This window comes from Mizuhopecten yessoensis, unplaced genomic scaffold (genome assembly GCF_002113885.1).
Source record: "Mizuhopecten yessoensis strain PY_sf001 unplaced genomic scaffold, ASM211388v2 scaffold10763, whole genome shotgun sequence".
NCBI classification, from domain to species: Eukaryota; Metazoa; Mollusca; class Bivalvia; order Pectinida; family Pectinidae; genus Mizuhopecten; species Mizuhopecten yessoensis.
Window position 1 is genome coordinate 87,953 of NW_018408709.1, and position 22,010 is coordinate 109,962.

Genomic DNA, 22,010 nt, shown 5'->3' on the forward strand with positions numbered 1-22,010 from the left:
TAGTCATGTTTGGCTGTCTCTTAAATAAGTTCCAATTTTTATTTAATTATTACTCTATTCTATTCAATACTGGCGTTTTACCTGTTGCTTTATTTGAAGGTAGCAAGTGTGATGTTTGTACCAGGTGAGCGATTCACCTGGTACAGACAACACATTTGCTACCTTAAAAAACGCCGGTAACTATGACTCATAAGCCATTAAAAATAACATGTTAAAACATTAAAACACATTAAACCCCCGTGACATAAGGAGTAATAAGTGCACTAAACTTTATAGCGCCTAATCCCACCATGCAACTTGCCAAATATCATCATCCAAGACAGTTTGTTTCCTGAGATGAGGTCATTTAAAGGTTTAAACATTTTTGACCATATGTGAGTTTGAAAGTGGGTCAAGGTCATTCATATGAACAAACTTGATCTTCATCTGAGCTTGCTACTGGATAAATATTGCCACCTTACGCATTGTGGTTATGCATTTTTTTTTTTTAAATATTAACATATTTGACCCTTGTGACCTTGAATATGAGCCGTCGGGCAAGGTGAGCTAAACAATTTGCTAGGAAAAAAAGTTTTTCATTGACAGGCAAGCAATTATATAATCATTTTATAAGGTTTACTCAATTCAATAGAACAACGTTTTCAATGATAATGATATTGTTATGATCAACTATATGCTCCGTTATTTTTTCATGAAATACGATCTGCAATTCGGAATTTGATATGTGGCAAATTGCACGGACTAGAATGTTTGTAAGGTGAATGTTTGATTAACTGTGAAGAATAACTTCTATATATGTTTTTTGACGCTGGATGTTTTCCTGCTAACATCTGCTATCATTATTACTGTTCACAAGATAGGTGTACGGAATGTTGCTAAATATTTTCAATGTATCAGTTGACATTTTTAACGGATATGCAATTCAGGTTTTGTCCAGGAGTAACTGCGATAGATTCTACTGTGAAATAAGATATTTTCGTAGGGCCCAAAATCCGTGGTTCCCCCCAAAAAACTCATTTCATGGGTACATGAGTTCGTGGATTACAAGTACCCAGTCATACGGAAAGGATTGTTTTACGTTATACTATTGTGGACCTATGATTTCGTGGATTAAGATTACCAGCGAAATCAATGGGGAAAACCGCCCGGAAATTAGTGATTTTACAGTATATTTGCGTTATATTACAGAACAGTTAATGCTCACTTGAATTACTTTGATTTTAGAGTCAATAACTACAACTGTTTTTGAGAAGCAGTGAAAAAATCTCGTCATCTTAAATGTAAGCATGGTGGTTATGTTGGATTTTCGGATCGGCATGAAAAGTAACAACACTTCTTTGACAGTCTCAAGTGAGATATTACCAAAAGATTTTTTAGTACTTCTAAGCAAAAAAATAATAAAAAAAATGCTTTACAAAATTTACAAATTGTTCTAGATTCTAAACAAATTGACAATTGTCTTTAAAATGTATAGCATAAACGTTATACATAAATATACGGCTTTAACGAGCATAGATAATTAGGTCAGAGGTCAATGGGCCTTGAACCCTAACATTGGGTGTAACGGTTCACCGATGTAACAACATCTGTTGTTGTGATGTATCAAAAAACACAAAAACACCTTAGGACCTTTCCATCAATGAAGAGGATTGTATTCTAACATATCAGCCCCAGCCCAAAGAACCCCAGGGGTGAGTCAGAGTCTTAATTTTCATATCATCAAACTAACATGATAATAATTCCAACCAAGTTTGAGTTATATCCCACTGAAAACAAGCAAAATATGCCCTAAAGTGTAATTTCTCTATATAAACTATAGTATTCAACTTAACTCTTTCCCTTCGGGGGCATTAGTGACCCTTGGGTAGTGAAATTCACAATTTTGATAAAGCACCTTAGGACTATCCTTCCATGAGTGTATTTGATTCCAGCATATCTGGTCTGGAGAAGAAGATTGTTCAAAGTTTTGTCAATTTGACCCCTTTTGGCCCCGCCCCTCAGGCCCCTGCGGGTCAATAGATCCATATAATTCACAAATTTGGTTTGCGTTCGACTATGGAGCCTTCCTGCAAAATTTGGTTGAAAATGGTTCGGGGGGTTTTGAGAAGTCAAAAATGTTAAGTTAACGCACAAGGAATGATGCACGGTTTAGTCTAGTTTTTTAATGCCTTTGGTACAGGAAGCAGCAAACGATCCTCACAATCTGGTTTAGCCTACATACCCCAGGCCCAGAAATCATTAAACGATTCTCACAATCTGGTTTAGCCTACATACCTCAGGCCCAGAGATCATTAAACGATCCTAACAATCTGGTTTAGCATACATACCTCAGGGCCAGAGATCATTAAACGATCCTCACAATCTGGTTAATCCTACATAATTCAGGGCCAGAGATCATTAAACGATCCTTACACTCTGGTTTAGCCTACATACCTCAGGCCCAGGGATCATTAAACGATCCTCACAATCTGGTTTAGGCTACATACCTCAGGCCCAGAGATCATTAAACGATCCTTACAATCTGGTTTAGCCTACATACCCCAGGCCCAGAGATCATTAAACGATCCTCACAATCTGGTTTAGCCTACATACATGTACCTCGGGCCCAGAGGTCATTAATCGATCCTCACATCTGGTTTAGCCTACATACCTCAGGCCCAGAGATCATTAAACGATCCTCAAAATCTGGTTTTAGTCTACATACCTCAGGCATATAGACAATGTGAGGGTGCTTGTATTACACAATATCACACGAGTGCTATGTTGGTTCCACGCTGGCATGTGACCGGGATAGATAATGTGAGGATGCTATTATTACACAATATCACTCTAGTGCTATGCTGGTTCCACGCTGACATGTGGCGGTAATGTATATACAACGTGAGGGTGCTTGTATTACACAATATCCCGCGAGTGCTATGTTGGTTCCACGCTTGCATGTGACCGGTATAGACAATGTGAGGGTGCTTGTATTACTCAATATCACTCCAGTGCTATGTTGGTTCCACGCTGACATGTGACGGTAATGTATAGACAACGGGAGGGTGCTTGTATTACACAATATCACTCAGGGCCAGAGATCATTAAACGATCCTCACAATCTGGTTAATCCTACATAATTCAGGGCCAGAGATCATTAAACGATCCTCACAATCTGGTTAATCCTACATAATTCAGGGCCAGAGATCATTAAACGATCCTTACAATCTGGTTTAGCCTACATACCCCAGGCCCAGAGATCATTAAACGATCCTCAAAATCTGGTTTTAGTCTACATACCTCAGGCATATAGACAATGAGAGGGTGCTTGTATTACACAATATCACGCCAGTGCTATGTTGGTTCCACGCTGCCATGCGATCGGTAATGTATAGACAATGTGAGGGTGCTGGGATTACACAATATCACTCCAGTGCTATGCTGGTTCCACGCTGACATGTGACCGGTAATTTTAGCCTACATACCCCAGGCCCAGAGATCATTAAACGATCCTCAAAATCTGGTTTTAGTGTACATACCTCAGGCATATAGACAATGTGAGGGTGCTTGTAATTCACAATATCCCTCCAGTGCTATGTTGGTTCCACGCTGACATGTGACGGAAATGTATAGACAATGTGAGGGTGCTGGTATTACACAATATCTGGTTTTAGTCTACATACCTCAGGCATATAGACAATGTGAGGGTTCTTGTATTACACAATATCACTCCAGTGCTATGTTGGTTCCATGCCGACATGTGACCGGGAATGTATAGACGATGTGGGGGTGCTTGTATTACACAATATCACGCCAGTGCTATGTTGGTTCCACGCTGACATGTGACGGAAATGTATAGACAATGTGAGGGTGCTTGTAATTCACAATATCACTCCAGGGCTATGTTGGTTCCACGCTGCCATGCGATCGGTAATGTATAGACAATGTGAGGGTGCTGGTATGTTTAGCCTACATACCTCAGGCCCAGATATCATTAAACGATCCTCAAAATCTGGTTTTAGTGTACATACCTCAGGCATATAGACAATGTGAGGGTGCTTGTATTACTCAATATCACTCCAGTGCTATGTTGGTTCCATGCCGCCATGTGACCGGTAATGTATAGACAATGTGGTGGTGCTTGTATTACACAATATCACTCCAGTGCTATGTTGGTTCCATGCCGACATGTGACCGGTAATGTATAGACAATGTGGGGGTGCTTGTATTACACAATATCACTCCAGTGCTATGTTGGTTCTACGCTGACATGTGACCGGTAATGTTTAGACAATGTGAGGGTGCTTGTATTACACAATATCAATCCAGTGCTATGTTGGTTCTACGCTGACATGTTACCGGTAATGTATAGACAATGTGAGGGTGCTGGTATTACTCAATATCACTCCAGTGCTATGTTGGTTCTACGCTGACATGTGACCGGTAATGTTTAGACAATGTGAGGGTGCTTGTATTACACGATATCACTCCAGTGCTATGTTGGTAAATAACATGCATGTTTTATAAACACTTGGTAAAGTAATTATATATTCACTCCAGTGCTATGTTGGTTCCATGCCGACATGTGATCGGTAATGTATAGACAATGTGGGGGTGCGTGTATTACACAATATCACGCCAGTGCTATGTTGGTTCCACGCTGACATGTGAGCGGTAATGTATAGACAATGTGAGGGTTCTTGTATTACACAATATCACTCCAGTGCTATGTTGGTAAATAACATGCATATTTTATAAACACTTGGTAAAGTAATTATATATTCACTCCAGTGCTATGTTGGTTCCATGCCGACATGTGATCGGTAATGTATAGACAATGTGGGGGTGCGTGTATTACACAATATCACGCCAGTGCTATGTTGGTTCCACGCTGACATGTGACAGGTAATGTATAGACAATGTGAGGGTGCTTGTAATTCACAATATCTCTCCAGTGCTATGTTGGTTCCACGCTGACATGTGACCGGAACTGTATAGACAATGTGAGGGTGCTGGTATTACTCAATATCACTCCAGTGCTATGTTGGTTCCATGCCGACATGTGATCGGTAATGTATAGACAATGTGGGGGTGCGTGTATTACACAATATCACGCCAGTGCTATGTTGGTTCCACGCTGACCTGTGACCGGTAATGTATAGACAATGATGGGGTGCTTGTATTACACAATATCACCCCAGTGCTATGTTGGTTCCACGCTGGCATGTGACCGGTATAGATAATGTGAGGATGCTATTATTACACAATATCACTCTAGTGCTATGCTGGTTCCACGCTGACATGTGGCGGTAATGTATATACAACGTGAGGGTGCTTGTATTACACAATATCACTCGAGTGCTATGTTGGTTCCACGCTGGCATGTGACCGGTATAGATAATGTGAGGATGCTATTATTACACAATATCACTCTAGTGCTATGCTGGTTCCACGCTGACATGTGGCGGTAATGTATATACAACGTGAGGGTGCTTGTATTACACAATATCAATCCAGTGCTATGTTGGTTCTACGCTGACATGTGACCGGTAATGTTTAGACAATGTGAGGGTGCTTGTATTACACAATATCACTCCAGTGCTATGTTGGTAAATAACATGCATGTTTTATAAACACTTGGTAAAGTAATTATATATACATAATGTGTCATTAACTGATAAAACAATTTCAAAGACATTTCAAGAGTTCTTCACTTTTCGTCAGTTTTTTATTTGGTTTAGTTTTTGAAGGTACATTTCCTATAAAAAGCATTGTTTGTAATACAGTCAATCATGATAATGAAAATGTATTCCAAGATAAAGCATGCTGAATGAACAGAAATCATGGATAGAACACAAAATATACACTTTTTTTCTATTATTACACATCTGTAAATTAAAACCGGTATAAATAATAATAAGTAATGCCAAACAGGCCGATGAACATTGCAGGAGAAGACATTTAAAACAATATCACAAATATTGAGGCTTTCATCACATACAAGGTCTATAGAACACATTGACAACGACCCAACACATATTTGCATATTCCAGCTGTTGTCTGCAGTTTCAAAAACTGAAGCTGAAGGCCGGAAAAGGAGTCTGTAATTCCCGATTCATAGCTAGACAACCACACTACGTAAAATCTATAAAAAATGGGAATGACTTCAATAACTGTTTTCTGCGGAATCTTTTATTCCACATTGCTAAAACAAATGCAAATATTCCAGAAAGAATGTGTATGCATTTGACATTGCCTCCTGGTCACAGCACACCATTCCAGGAGAATCTAGGGACATTGCCTCCTGGTGACAGCACACCATTCCAGGAGAATCTAAAGAGTTTAACCCAGTGTTTCCACAACTACCATGTCTTAATCCTACTTTACTTCAGTTCTACACTGATTATATCAAGATACCTATTTTACCAGGAAAACAATACAAAATTTGATGTAACGATCGAAAATTAAGCAAACCCTTTTTTTTTTATTAAACACACTGAGCATATAGATTTGCGTTGGAGCTGTGACTATTAACTTTGATAGAATATACCTGGACCTATTCCAGTGGATCACAATGTCCGACACAACATTTATCTCAAAGCTTGTCAAGGCCACAACAACTTCAACAAAGTCGTTGGACCTTCTACTTCAGGAACAATTATTGACTTGTTTACGTCCTGGGAACCAGACATTTCTCCAGCATCACATTCTAGCCTCTGAAGACACGCAGTCACTGGAGACAGACGATACGCCATAATATCTGGTAGGGGATTGGGAAAACAATACAGATCATCACATTTTCCTCAATGTTCAAACGAGCTTTGATTTAACCTATATACTACATTGTTAATGTTTTTCATCTTGTTCAAAAGACCCAAAAACTTAAAAGCACATCATGAATCATGAATACAAACATGATCCATTAGATACTGCACAATGTGGTGAAATAATCAGCCAAGATTAATATCTTTCTTATAATCCTAATTCAATTTAGTGAAACATTCACTTCCACATTATCCCCCCTCCAGTTATCTTTGAAACACAAATATTATTTGGAAATCAATTTTAAAAAAAATGTGTTCCTGAATCTTCTTTCAAAATTATATGTTGTACCTTGCTTGCCTAACGGGAACATACATATTAGGCGCGAAAATACTGACAGATTCAGCATTTTCTGTGGAACATGTTGCCATAACAACCAAACCATTCTCAATCCTCTCAATTCCTTCAATGTTTCGAATTTGGCATAAAGTTCCTGCCAGTCAGGGCTCTGAAGGCATTCGGACAACAGTGTGGAAAACAGAATATCTCTTCACTTCCAGTACCATGTCTGAATCCTTGTTCAAATTCCTCATGTGATAATAACTCTTTTGATAAAATGTTTCCATCTCCATCATTATAACTCCTCTACACGAAACTTTACCACAAGGAGTTAAAAATGTACACACAAGACGAACATGGTTTACAAAAGACAGAAACTTAAGTATTTGAAAGTGGTTTTTGATATGCTCCAACAAAAAATAATGCTATGCCAAAGTCTTTCAACAAAAGTAAAAAATTAACTTATATGATGTATATACATGTACACATATACTATGTAATTATATATAGTATTCCTTTGAGACATTATTAATGAACGCAGTGCTTTCCAATTGGTTTCGATGTGGCCGATAATAGATCACCAGAAGCCTTGGTAGAGTGGCAGGGACTTGTAAGCTAGCACTATGTAGGAGGTCTGTAAATCACCATGGAGACAGCTATTATATATCTATAGTACGGCTATTTTACCAGTGATCAGCCGAGCGAGTCTGTGCATTAATAGGTCAAAAGTAAGGGGTGGGCTTATCACCGAGCACAACTATAACATAGTTGGGAATCTATAATTGGACCTGCATTTTAATACAGAATAAGCAGATAAATGTCCTCCAAAAGGATACTGATTATACTTGAATGTAAATGTATTACTATGGTCAAATAACTACCGAAACATCCATCATTCCAACCAGTTCTACATGTGTTTAATCTTTACTTACCATTTATGTATTTTTTAATCTTGTTTATGTAGCATGATGTCTACACGGATATTGATGATTGACCTAGTTTATGTAGCATGATGTCTACACAGATATTTAAGATTGACTTAGTTTATGTAGCATGATGTCTACAAGGATATTTAAGATTGACGTAGTTTATGTAGCATGATGTCTACAAGGATATTTAAGATTGAACTAGTTTATGTAGCATGACGTCTACACGGATATTTAAGATTGACCTAGTTTATGTAGCATGACGTCTACACGGATATTTAAGATTGACCTAGTTTATGTAGCATGACAGCTACACGGATATTTAAGATTGACCTAGTTTATGTAGCATGATGTCTACACGAATATTTAAGATTGACCTAGTTTATGTAGCATGACAGCTACACGGATATTTAAGATTCACCTAGTTTATGTAGCATGATGTCTACACGAATATTTGAGATTGACCTAGTTTATGTAGCATGATGTCTACACGGATATATAAGATTGACTTAGTTTATGTAGCATGATGTCTACAAGGATATTTAAGGTCGACCTAGTTTATGTAGCACGATGTCTACACGGATATTTAAGGTCGACCTAGTTTATGTAGCATGATGTCTACACGGATATTTAAGATTGACCTAGTTTATGTAGCATGTCTTCAATGGAAGCTTATTTTGACTGCCTGCAGTCAAATTAAAATATTTGTCATAAATATCTGAACATCTTATATAACTGTATGTATTTAACAAAGAGGCCTGCTTCTTTTACAGGATCAACAATATCTAGTGTAAATGATACCATTAAACCTAAGTTATATTTTACATTGATAACTGTTTTATCTTTTAGTGTAAAAGAGTGGGAAAGGTTGGTCACATCAATCTCAATCATATTCATGATGACATAAAAGAATTTGTATCTTTTTTACAAATAATATCCAAATTCTTTTATAAGAAAATCCTTAGTATTTTTATTATTATTTAACAATGCAATAATCTCACACATTTTAATTCAATCTTTCAATTTACCAGAAAAAGACAATTTTTATTTCTCAAATTTTGTAGTACAGAAAAATAATTGTGGATAAGTAATCTTCTTGTTTTTTCTAAATTGTATAGTAACCAGTTCTGACCTATATTTTACCCTCCTTACCCCCTATTACCTAGCCATTACAGTATGTACAGATGTAATATCTCCTTTGATTAGTACTTCACACATTCCCTTAAGTCTACATATATGTAACCACTATAACAAGATATATATTATAAAAATTGTCTTTTCTCTTCGAAATACATCCACCATTTCCTTTCTTAAATTTTGTTTTCTTCTGAAGTTGAAACATTGTTATATTTCTTTTTTTTTTTTATATATTTTTCCTTCTTCTTGTTTAATAACAGGTATCTAGTAAAAAATCTTGATCTGTAGTTACTGAAGGCATAAATACATTCTCTGTATACTACATAAATGTGTGTATGATTTACGGGCGTTTCTGAGCACAGTCATGCAGAAATGTTTAACAAAGATAAAAAAAGGGCATAGCATACACTAAACACTCTGGTTTAATTGGGAGTGCAACTCCAGTAGGTTAGGGTCATTAGGTGCAGAAACTTTATCAACTTATAGATCACAAGGTTACATATATTTCATGGCTAAACGAAGAACAAGAAACTTTGCCCTGTAAAATGCAGGACAAGAGAGAAAAAATTACCAAGACTTAAATAAGTCACAAAAAATATCACAAATTGTATGTATGGTCATTGATCAGCCTGTAGTGTCACAGGAGACACGTTGTCATCATCAGAACAGCTGCATGATAGCTAGCAAGACTTATCTGCCCTTGACTAGATCGGACATGTCAATAGAGACCATATAAGGCAGTTCATACTATTGGTTTTGACCAATAGTGAAAAGTAGTTGCCAATGCAACTTGCATCTGATAGTATTGGTACTGTTCCACTTTAGTTGTCAATGCCACCTGACTTAATGGTGGCCACTGATGCCAGTGCATGACAACAACTTACAAAGATGTACGGTGTAGTCAACACAACTAATGCAGCTTACTTTTTATATATATTGGTATAAGACAACATAAGACAATACCATGCAGTTACCAACAGAAGGCAACCAGGCACCAAACGTGTTCCTCTGCAGCTCTCCTGAAGAGCAGACGACAACTGACAGTTGTAGTGGTGCATGCAATCTTAAAGCTCTGGTAATTCTACCAAAAAATGGCCCTATGTCTGGTCCTACCAATTATGCTGGCAAAATCAATTAGGACAATAGCCTACTTTTTTTTAACGAAGGTGGTAGTTTTTACCAAATATGGCAGGTCATACGAAATATGGTAATTGTATGAAAGTTTTGACCATTTAAGATTGGCTTGATCTGGCCCTGAGCCCATGTAGTCAGCTCACCTCTCCAAATGCGGAAAGAGACATTGACACCGATATCAGACATCAATATAAGCTTTCCGTATTTGTGACGTTGTATTTTAGATGTTTGTCTGGACATTCTCGGATACTGTCAGACATTAGAGGACCTCGGATTGGTTGCTATGGCAACTAGAGCAGATATGGTCACTGCTACTCTCGAGATCCCTTTCTCTTCCAAAATATCTTGTGCAGCACAAATTTGATCCTGGAATAGACAGAAAAAATCAACAAAATCAACAACTGGCAATTTCTTCAATTGAAATAACTGAAACTTAATCATCTTCCCCCCCCCCCCCCCCACACTCAAATTTAGTAATTTACTAAACTTTAGAAACAATTGATTTTTTATTAAACTGTTTCTGTGATGTCGTCAACATTATGAAATCATTTCTTTTTTATTGAATGTTACTCTCTGTATACTTAAAATATGGCAAATAATGTATTCGCCTTAGTTACTGCAGAGGATTTCTTAGGACAACGAGAGGCCTAATAGAGAGTACTAAAGACTCGTTGTTAAGAATTTTTCTTTTTATAATATATATATATATATATATATATATTTCCTCCTGAAAAAAGGGAGAGGGGTGCTTATATGGAGTGTAGAGCTAATTACGGCGAATACTGTACCTTGAAATATAACAAACATTGAAAAAAGAATGAAAAACAATATATATTGTATCCACCACAATGAAGCAAACATACAAAACCTATCACAGACACTTTGAAACATTGATAATATAAACTCCATGATGATTAACGAAAACTTTTAATTCCATTTAACTGAAACTACAGCATAGTCTCAGAAGTTCTATCCAAAGTTCTACAGCATCACTGTAGAACCAGATACTTTGTCAAATCAAGATCAAAATCCATACTGGCTTGGAATGTCTAGCATGAATATCATCTAAACATGTAGGGATAAGAATGTTCAAGCATTTTCATGATTTTCATTTTTGATAATTGTAAAACCTTTCAACTGAAGATTTTATAATGTCAAAACAGACACGTTAAAATTCAATTTTTGTCCAGTTAACCAGGTTTGTGCTAATTAACCAGATCAGTATTGTTCTTCTTTTAAACAATTCCGAGCACTTTTTCATGAAATAATGTTCTAAAATGTTCTTTCTAGGAATAACAATGTTTAGGAATGTACCAGTTTGAACCTCAAGATTGAGTTTTACATTCTGTGAAATTATTCAACACACAAAAACTAATTAACAATATCAATGAACATAAAATAACAGTAAAAAATATAACAAAACAAATAAGTAAATTAACAATAAATATTCATGAGCAAATAAGTCAATTAAATAACAGATAATACTTATGGTCAGCATTGTAACAGAACCATTTATGAATATTCATGAGCATTTCATCAACAAACTTCACAGCTGAAGTCAACTATTGGTCATAGTTGTGACAATCTCTGCTCTCGGTAACATTATCCTGTTTTCATTTAAACATGAAATTTCTTAAAAACAATTTCAGAAAGTTTCATTTTTTTGCTCCACACTCTTGACCCAAAGCAAATATCTAACTAAAGTGCAGAAGAACATTTCTGAAAATGATTTCTTCAGAAATTTTATTTTTTAAGTATAATTTCTTACTGAAATAAATAATCTACATATATAGTACTAACCACAAAATTACTTTGATATAAGAGATAATGTTTTTGATTTTGATGTTCTTGAAACAAATCCTTGACAGGGGACATAACTCTCAGCAAGCGTGATCAAGGTTAACATGTTTTCCTGTTAAAAAGTCCATGGAAAACTGTTTAATTTACATAGTAAATCTTGTAAGTGTATAAACTCGATCTAGATAACGGTAACCACACAAGAAAGCAAAACTAGACAAGCCTGTACAGAGTTACACTGACTGAGCCATAAACTCAAACTTTCAAAATGTGTTATTATACTACTTAATGGTCATGTTCAAGTGTATGTTTTGTTCTGATGATCATGTTCAAGTACATGCTTGTTATTGTTCTGATGATCATGTTCAAGTATATGTTTGTTATTGTTATGATGATCACGTTCAAGTATCTGTTTGTTATCATGTTCAAGTACATGCTTGTTATTGTTCTGATGATCAGGTTCAAGTATATGGTTGTTATTGTTATGATGATCATGATCAAGTATCTGTTTGTTATTGTTATGATGATCATGATCAAGTATCTGTTTGTTATTGTTCTGATTATCATGTTCAAGTGTATGTTTTGTTCTGATGATCATGTTCAAGTATCTGTTTGTTATTGTTCTGATTATCATGTTCAAGTGTATGTTTGTTATTGTTCTGATGATCATGTTCAAGTATCTGTTTGTTATTGTTCTGATGATCATGTTCAAGTATATGTTTGTTATTGTTCTGACGATCATGTTCAAGTATATGTTTGTTATTGTTCTGATGGTCATGTTCAAGTATATGTTTGTTATTGTTCTGACGATCATGTTCAAGTATATGTTTGTTATTGTTCTAATGATCATGTTCAAGTATATGTTTGTTATTGTTCCGATGATCATGTTCAAGTATATGTTTGTTATTGTTCTGACGATCATGTTCAAGTATATGTTTGTTATTGTTCTTATGATCATGTTCAAGTGTATGTTTTGTTCTGATGATCATGTTCAAGTATATGTTTGTTATGGTTCTGATGATCATGTTCAAGTATATGTTTGTTGTTGTTCTGATGATCATGTTCAAGTATATGTTTGTTACTGTTCTGATGATCATGTTCAAGTATATGTTTGTTATGGTTCTGATGATCATGTTCAAGTATATGTTTGTTATTGTTCTGATGGTCATGTTCAAGTATATGTTTGTTATTGTTCTGACGATCATGTTCAAGTATATGTTTGTTATTGTTCTGATGGTCATGTTCAAGTATATGTTTGTTATTGTTCTGATGGTCATGTTCAAGTATATGTTTGTTATTGTTCTGACGATCATGTTCAAGTATATGTTTGTTATTGTTCTGACGATCATGTTCAAGTATATGTTTGTTATTGTTCTAATGATCATGTTCAAGTATATGTTTGTTATTGTTCCGATGATCATGTTCAAGTATATGTTTGTTATTGTTCTGATGGTCATGTTCAAGTATATGTTTGTTATTGTTCTGACGATCATGTTCAAGTATATGTTTGTTATTGTTCTGATGGTCATGTTCAAGTATATGTTTGTTATTGTTCTGACGATCATGTTCAAGTATATGTTTGTTATTGTTCTTATGATCATGTTCAAGTATATGTTTGTTATTGTTCTGACGATCATGTTCAAGTATATGTTTGTTATTGTTCTGACGATCATGTTCAAGTATATGTTTGTTATTGTTCTTATGATCATGTTCAAGTATATGTTTGTTATTGTTCTTATGATCATGTTCAAGTATCTGTTTGTTATTGTTATGATGATCATGTTCAAGTATCTTTTTGTTATTGTTCTGATGATCATGTTCAAGTATCTGTATGTTATTGTTCTGATGATCATGTTCAAGTATCTGTTTGTTAATGTTCTGATGATCATGTTCAAGTATCTGTTTGTTATTGTTCTGATGATCATTAATTAATTATTAAAATGGACATATACAATAATGAAAATATCTACAATTTCATCATGAATTTCAAAAGTCATGAAGATATCTACCGATGAGGAAAAAGTGTAGAATGTATTATTTATTTCAATAATAATTATGAAAATACTCCATATTGAATATAGGAGTGAAGGCCTGTTCAGCTTACTCCCTGCTGTGACCATCATGGTCCTGATATATATCACAATTCGTATGGCAATGCTCAGCTTCACTGATACTTTATTCAACATCATTACCATCCTAAAAACTAAAACCAGCCAACAGTACCAGTCATATCACAACCAATTGGTTTCAATAGTTTTGATAATAATAAAAAACCTTTGTTATTTTGTCCTTCTCTTTGAAAGAATGTTACAGTAAAAAAAAGACTGCTTTCCATATCAACCAGGCTTCTAAAACATGGCATACACATGTTTTAAAGTGATCCCACAAGTATGTGTAGCTCGGGGACAAAGGAGTCCCTCATGACTAAAAAAATGGCAGCTAAGTCTGTGGAGATTAGGAATGGTAATGACATAGAATACATATCAATAATAGTAATGAAAGACAATAATTTGCACCAAGAATCAGATTTAAATGAAAAATGGACTGATTACAATTGACATAAACATTCACAGTAATAACTTAATAATAAACAATAACATATGGCATGAAGTCAAATCGTTTGCAGGATAAACCATTAAATCAATATCAATATCAATACAAACAAAAAACCTTGCTGTTTTGGTTTTCTTGTAACAATTAGTTCTAAATAATCCTACTTTCAAATTCATTTTACAATTCTACTGGGCACACATTTATCATTGTTGGTTGTAGCCAAAATACCCTCGGGTCTTCACTCCATAGACATTTCAGGCTACTACATGTTGTAATATTTTTTTCCAGGAATTGATTTTCTTGATAATGTTTTTACAAAGTTCAGCTGCACAATATATTATGTAAATTAGAACAAAACATTAAAAAACAAGAGGCCCAATTGGTATGCAATGCTCACCTGGTATTTATCTTGTAACTTGAGACCTTTAATATGGACTAAAATAGAGCTACAACAAAACAGCAGTAATTCAAAAGAACCTGTTAGAAGATTTCAACACAGGTGACCCCTGTGATCTTGAAAGTCTAACAAGGTGATGAAGTTGAACAAACTTGATTGCCCTTCATCTAAGCAAGCATCTTGCCAATTATCACCACCCTAGACCTTTTGCTTATTGAGATGAGGTCATTTAAAGGTTTATAACCATTCGATCATATGTGACCGTGAAAGTGCATCAAGGTTGTTCTAATGAATCAACTTGATAACTGTTGTCTGAACATGCTGCTGGCCAAGTATCCTTGCCTTCTGCATTTTGATTATAAGGAAGAACTTTTTTAAAAAGTTTCCAACACATTTGACCCATGTGACCTTCAATCAAGGGTTCAAAGGTCATTCATTAGGACAAACTTCATAGCGTTTTATCTGAGCATGTAACTGGCCACATGTCATCATCCTAAGCCATTGGGTTATTCAGAAGAAGACGTTTAAAGTTTTCAACCTATTTCACCCCTGTGACTTGAATATAGGTAAAGGTCATTTATTTGAAAAAAAATTGTAGCCCTTCATTCTTCAACCCAGCATGTTAAGGAACAAATATCATCATACTGGTCTTTTTGGTATTAAGAAGTAGTTGTTAAAAGTTTTTTTAAGACAATAGAACCTTGTGACCTTGAAAATTTGTGAAGGTCATTAATTCAAACAAACTTGGTAACCCTTCATCCCAGCAATATTCTGCCCCATTATCCTAGGCCTTGACAGGAAGTTGTTTAAAGTAAAAATTTGACAGCTGGACAGACGAATGACTGTAGCCGTGCCACACCATAAGCTCACTATAGGCCCTTTGGGCCAGGATAGCTAATACATATCTTTGGTAAGGTATTTTTGACTACAACAAGTACCTAATAGCCAACAAAATATCTGTCTCGTTCTTTCTATTGAAACACTTGTTTCATAAATTGTATATACAATATATCAACATTTCTATTTACAAAAGCACACATTGTTGTACATTTTCTATACACATCATCTTAATCACATAACTATCTTATTTGTCAAATTGGCATTTAACTCTTACAATGACAATCATAATTGCCAAAAGGTTATATGGTAACTTACTACATCACCAGGTTATAACTTACTACATCACCAGGTTATAACTTACTACATCACCAGGTTTTATAGTAACTTACTACATCACCAGGTTATATAGTAACTTACTACATCACCAGGTTATAACTTACTACATCACCAGGTTATATGGAATAACCATCACAAACAAGTAATACTGGATTTCTCCTACACTATGTACATGCTGCTCACAGCGGGTAAACTATACAGTGTAATGCTTTTTGGTGTTGAAGTGTCAGAACTTCATATCAATAGCCTTATTACCATAAATCGTTATATATCACCGACTAATTAAGTGAATCATACACGTTGGCATCTCAATTGGATGGACCTATGTAAACTTTCCTTATGTATAACGTGATGATTGCCATTCTACATCAGTGCACAGTTAGACCCTGTAAATGTTAGTCTCTGATAACAACCTAAAATGGCTTGATAGATCAAAAATGTTTCCAGGTATATCAACTGATTAAATAGATTAACACACTCTGGCAACTGGCTGAATCAATCTATAGTAAATTACAACAGCATACTTGATATCTAGGCTAAACTTTAATTATAAAGTATGTACATGTCCATTATACTATATAGTTTGTAGTTTGTGATATTTTAGAATTGCCAAACTTTCTGCTAAAAGTAGGGCATGTGTAATATATTTGGTGTTTGATGACCCTGTGCCACAAGTTTGGTGTTTGATGACCCTGTGCCACAAGTGTGGTGTTTGATGACCCTGTGCCACACGTTTGGTGTTTTCCGATGCCTGTTGTTATTGTGATGCTCCATCAGTTCATAGTGTTTGGTAGCTATGCAGCTACTAGTTAAATGACAATACCCCTGTGTACTCTTGAGCAAAAGTAACACCACATCATATGGTAAAACAATGAACAGTTATTTCACCTATTAAGCAACTCTGGGTAAATATTCACATTAAATATGTCACTGCAATTATTTCATAATATTGCCTGCCTCTCAGCAACATCCAGCCCTCACTGGGTTCTTGTAGTCTACCTTGTCAGAGACAAAGTATAGTCTTACTTGTCAGAGACAAACTGTAGTTTACCTTGTCAGAGACAAAGTATAGTCTTACTTGTCAGAGACAAAGTGTAGTCTAATTGTCAGACAAACTGAAGTTGAATTGTCAGAGACAAAGTGTAGTCTAATTGTCAGAGACAAAGTGTAGTCTATCTTGTCAGAGACAAATTGTAGTCTATCTTGTCAAGAGACAAACTGTAGTCTAATTGTCAGAGACAAAGTGTAGTCTATCTTAGACAAAGTGTAGTCTATCTTGTCAGAGACAAACTGTAGTCTAACTTGTCAGAGACAAAGTGTAGTCTATCTTGTCAGAGACAAAGTGTAGTTCATCTTGTCAGAGACAAACTGTAGTCTATCTTGTCAGAGACAAACTGTAGTCTAATTGTCAGAAACAAAGTGTAGTCTATCTTAGACAAAGTGTAGTCTATCTTGTCAGAGACAAACTGTAGTCTACCTTGTCAGAGACAAAGTGTAGTCTTATCGTCAGAGACAAAGTGTAGTCTATCTTGTCAGAGACAAACTGTAGTCTAATTATAACTTGTCAAAGCAAAACTGTGGTCTTATTTGTCAGAGACAAATTGTAGTATTTCTTGTCAGAGACAAACTGTTGTCTATCTTTTCAGAGACAAACTGTAGTCTACCTTGTCAGTGACAAACTGTAGTGTAACCTGTCATAGACAAAGTGTAGTCTATCTTGACAGAGACAAACTGTAGTCTAACCTGTCAAAGACAAATTGTAGTCTTACTTGTCAGAGACAAATTGTAGTCTATCTTGTCAGAGACAAAGTGTAGTCTAACTTGTTACAGACAAAGTGTAGCATAATTGTCAGAGACAAAGTGTAGTCTAATTGTCAAGGACAAAGTGTAGTCTAACTTGTTAGCGACAAAGTGAAGTCTATCTTGTCAGAGACAAAGTGTAGTTTATATTGTCAGAGACAAACTGTAGTCTATATTGTCAGAGACAAACTGTTGTCTATCTTGTCAGAGACAAACTGTAGTCAGAGAGAAACTGTAGTCTAACTTGTCAGCGACAAACTGTAGTCTACCTTGTCAGAGACAAACTGTGGTCTAATTGTCAGAGACAAACTGTTGTCTACCTTGTCAGAGAGAAACTGTTGTCTACCTTGTCAGAGACAAAGTGTAGTTTACCTTGTCAGAGACAAACTGTTGTCTACCTTGTCAGAGACAAACTGTAGTTTACCTTGTCAGATACAAAGTGTAGTCTACCTTGTCAGCGACAAACTGTAGTCTACCTTGTCAGAGACAAAGTGTAGTCTAATTGTCAGTGACAAACTGTGGTCTACCTTGTCAGAGAGAAACTGTAGTCTTACTTGTCAGAGACAAACTGTAGTTTACCTTGTCAGATACAAAGTGTAGTCTACCTTGTCAGCGACAAACTGTAGTCTACCTTGTCAGAGACAAACTGTAGTCTAATTGTCAGAGAGAAACTGTTGTCTACCTTGTCAGAGACAAACTGTAGTCTACCTTGTCAGAGACAAAGTGTAGTCTAATTGTCAGTGACAAACTGTGGTCTACCTTGTCAGAGAGAAACTGTAGTCTTACTTGTCAGAGAGAAACTGTAGTTTACCTTGTCAGAGACAAAGTGTAGTCTACCTTGTCAGAGAAAAAGTATAGTCTACCTTGTCAGAGACAAATTGTAGTCAACCTTGTCAGAGACAAAGTGTAGTCTATATTGTCAGAGACAAACTAGTCTATCTTGTCAGAGACAAAGTGTAGTCTACTTTGTCAGAGACAAAGTGTAGTATAATTGTCAGGACAAAGTGTAGTCAAACTTGTCAAAGACAAAGTGTAGTCTATCTTGTAAGAGACAAACTGTAGTCTTACTTGTCAGAGACAAACTGTAGTCTACCTTGTCAGAGACAAAGTGTAGTCTATATTGTCAGACAAACTGTTGTCTATCTTGTCAGAGAGAAACTGGAGTCTAACTTGTCAAATACAAACTGTTGTCTATCTTGTCAGAGACAAACTGTAGTCTAATTGTCAGAGAGAAACTGTAGTCTTACTTTTCAGAGACAAACTGTTGTCTACCTTGTCAGAGACAAACTGTAGTCTACTTTGTCAGAGACAAACTGTTGTCTACCTTGTCAGAGACAAACTGTTGTCTTACTTGTCAGAGACCAACTGTTGTCTATCTTTTCTGACCAACTGTAGTCTTTCTTGTTAGAGACAAAGTGTAGTCTACTTTGTCAGGGACAAATAGTAGTCTTACTTTTCAGAGACAAACTGAAGACTAACTTATCAGAGACAAAGTGTAGTCTATATTGTCAGAGACAAACTGTAGTTTATCTTGTCTGATACAAACTTAAGTCTATCTTGTCCGAGACAAACTGTAGTCTATTTTGTCAGAGACAAACTGTAGTTCAACTTGTCTGGTACAAACTTAAGTCTATCGTGTCAGAGACAGACGGAAGTCTATTTAATTAGAAACAAACTGTAGTCTTGCTACCTTGTAAGTTTACCTTTACTTTTTTATAAACAAGTGGCTTATTGGGCCCTAATGATCATCAGAGATATAAAACTGCCATTCTATTTTTTAGGTGGAGACATAATGTGGATAAAGATAAAGAAACATCATTTGTCATATCACAAATTAAAAAAACCTTGTTAACACTGTTAAAACAAAGGAGTTTGGTATTGAATGAGAAACAGAAATTTTATTTTTGTTTTAATTTCTCCCCCACCCCCTTTTTGGGCCCCAGTATCTGGCCCTAGGGGTACTCGTACACTCACACACCAACAACGTTACACAAGTGTTATTATTTATAATACTTTCAGGCTATATCAGATTCCCCTTTCTCCAAAACAAAAACCCTTTTATATCATTTGAGAAATCAGCACAAATGATGGGTTCATAATACTGCTAGACTATCAACAAAGCCAACTAACTCCCTTCTAATTAGGATTATTGCTATATATATATGAGTGCGTATAAGTTAATATATTCTCTTTACTACCACTCCATTGTGGATATAACAAGAGGCCCAGAGGGCCTGTATCGCTCACTTTGATAACAAAGCAAAATTCCCCCCAATGGCAATGGTACTGAAAAGAGATTTAAAAGATTTAAACCTCAAATTCTCCAATTGGGCCCCAAAACTCTGCACCCAGAGGGGCCACACCCTCCCTTTACACAAAATTAAGTCCCTCTTTGCCTATAAGGATGCTCCAGGCCAAATTTGGATGAAATTCCTCCAATGGTAGAAAGGAAGAAGATATTGAAGATAACCTCAAATGCCCAATTTGGGCCCCACCCCTCACATCCAGAGGGGCAACACTATCTGTTTATACAAAATTTAGTCCCATTTGACAAAGGATACTCCAGGCCAAATTTGGATAAAATCCTTCCTATGGAACAGAAGGTGAAGGATATTAAAGAAGTAAACCACAAATTCCCCCTTTGAAACCGCCTCGCTGCACCCATAGGTGCCTACACCCACTCTTTATACAAAATTGAGTGCCCTTTGCCCAACGATGCTTCACACTTAATTAGGATATAATCCCTTTATCCCTACGGTAGAAGGATTTTAAATGTTTTACCTCTATTTCCCTATCGGGCCCCTCTCCTCTGTCCCCAGGGGGGGCCACACCCACCATTCATACAAAATTGAGAGCCCTTGGCCTACGGATGTTCCAGGTCATTTAGTCAAAATCTACTTGGCCGTTCAGAACAAGTAGTGTTTTAAAGGAAAAGTTGACGGACGGACAAACGACGGACGCTTTTGTATGGAATATGCTCGCCATGGTCCTTTGGACCGGGTGAGCTAAAAAAGTTGTCAACAAAATAATTTTGGGAGTTTGATAATCTAACATTGAAGTTAAAAATTGTCTCAGCTATGTAAGCTACATAGGAACACAGACCACACTTGCTCAGACAGCCTGGATACCCTTAGTTACAACCTTGACTTACTGCGGAGTAGGGAGCCATTCTCAAACACCTTTCAGATAACAAACTTGGTGGTTAATACATATATCGACCATTTAAGCGATTATACTACATTTTGCTATCGCCCATACAACCACTATACAATCATATCATTTTCAACCAATGAAATTAGCTTCAAACTAAAACCATAATTCTGTACACAAACAACATGACTGTGTAAACCGTTTAAATAGTTCTTTGACAACAAGCTAGATACTGTGTACATGGTAAATGAACAATTGATAAAGGACAGTCAAAGGGAGGTAATCTAAAGGTGAACAGTTACAAGACAAGAATGGTACGCCCAAGGATATTTGAGACGGAAATAACCCATGATATCTTTGGAAGTAAACACTCAATGTCCTGCACCTCTTCGTAGTGGGGTGTAGTACAATATTTACTGTATACATTGTCACCATTTAGTATGTTGGATGTAAAATTGTATATCATTGTCGAAAAAAAAATCTAAAAAAAGTTTGAAGATTAAGAAAATAAAGGTTATCCAGACATAATGTTCAAATTAATTTAAATTCTGGCAAACAAGCTTTCCATACATTAGTAAAAATGTTTAATCAAGCAATTTAATTCTGCCTGTCATCATTACAGAGTGACTTCGAGCAATGTTGACAGTGAGTACTGAACAAGGAATTTATAGATAAAGCATTTCAAGCTAAAGAGGAAAAGTCAGTAAAAAAAAAAATCTGGACTAAAATCTAACTTGTTTATATTGTTAGTTATAAATCCATGTTTGTTATCAATTATCAAGCAACAGTTATGAATTATTTGGTGGCGGTAATAAGGTGTTTCTACAACTGATCTTGACACAGCTTTACCAGCAGTGTCT

The 22,010-nt window shown here is 35.9% G+C and overlaps 1 protein-coding gene across 8 annotated transcripts in view; it reads right to left on the reverse strand.

The window, feature by feature from the left end:
* Positions 1-5,680: 5,680 nt before the first annotated feature.
* The window catches only part of LOC110462215 (leucine-rich repeat and calponin homology domain-containing protein 3-like), a 93,157-nt gene continuing 76,827 nt past the window's right edge, over positions 5,681-22,010 (reverse strand). For 6 of the 8 annotated variants that reach the window (XM_021516076.1, XM_021516074.1, XM_021516075.1 and 3 more), the window contains one exon: positions 5,681-10,643. In XM_021516076.1, coding sequence (XP_021371751.1) covers positions 10,530-10,643 — 114 coding nt within the window. In that variant the 3' untranslated portion in view covers positions 5,681-10,529. The remainder of the gene's footprint in view (positions 10,644-22,010) is intronic. The other 2 variants (XR_002464255.1, XR_002464254.1) reach the window with 2 other exon arrangements.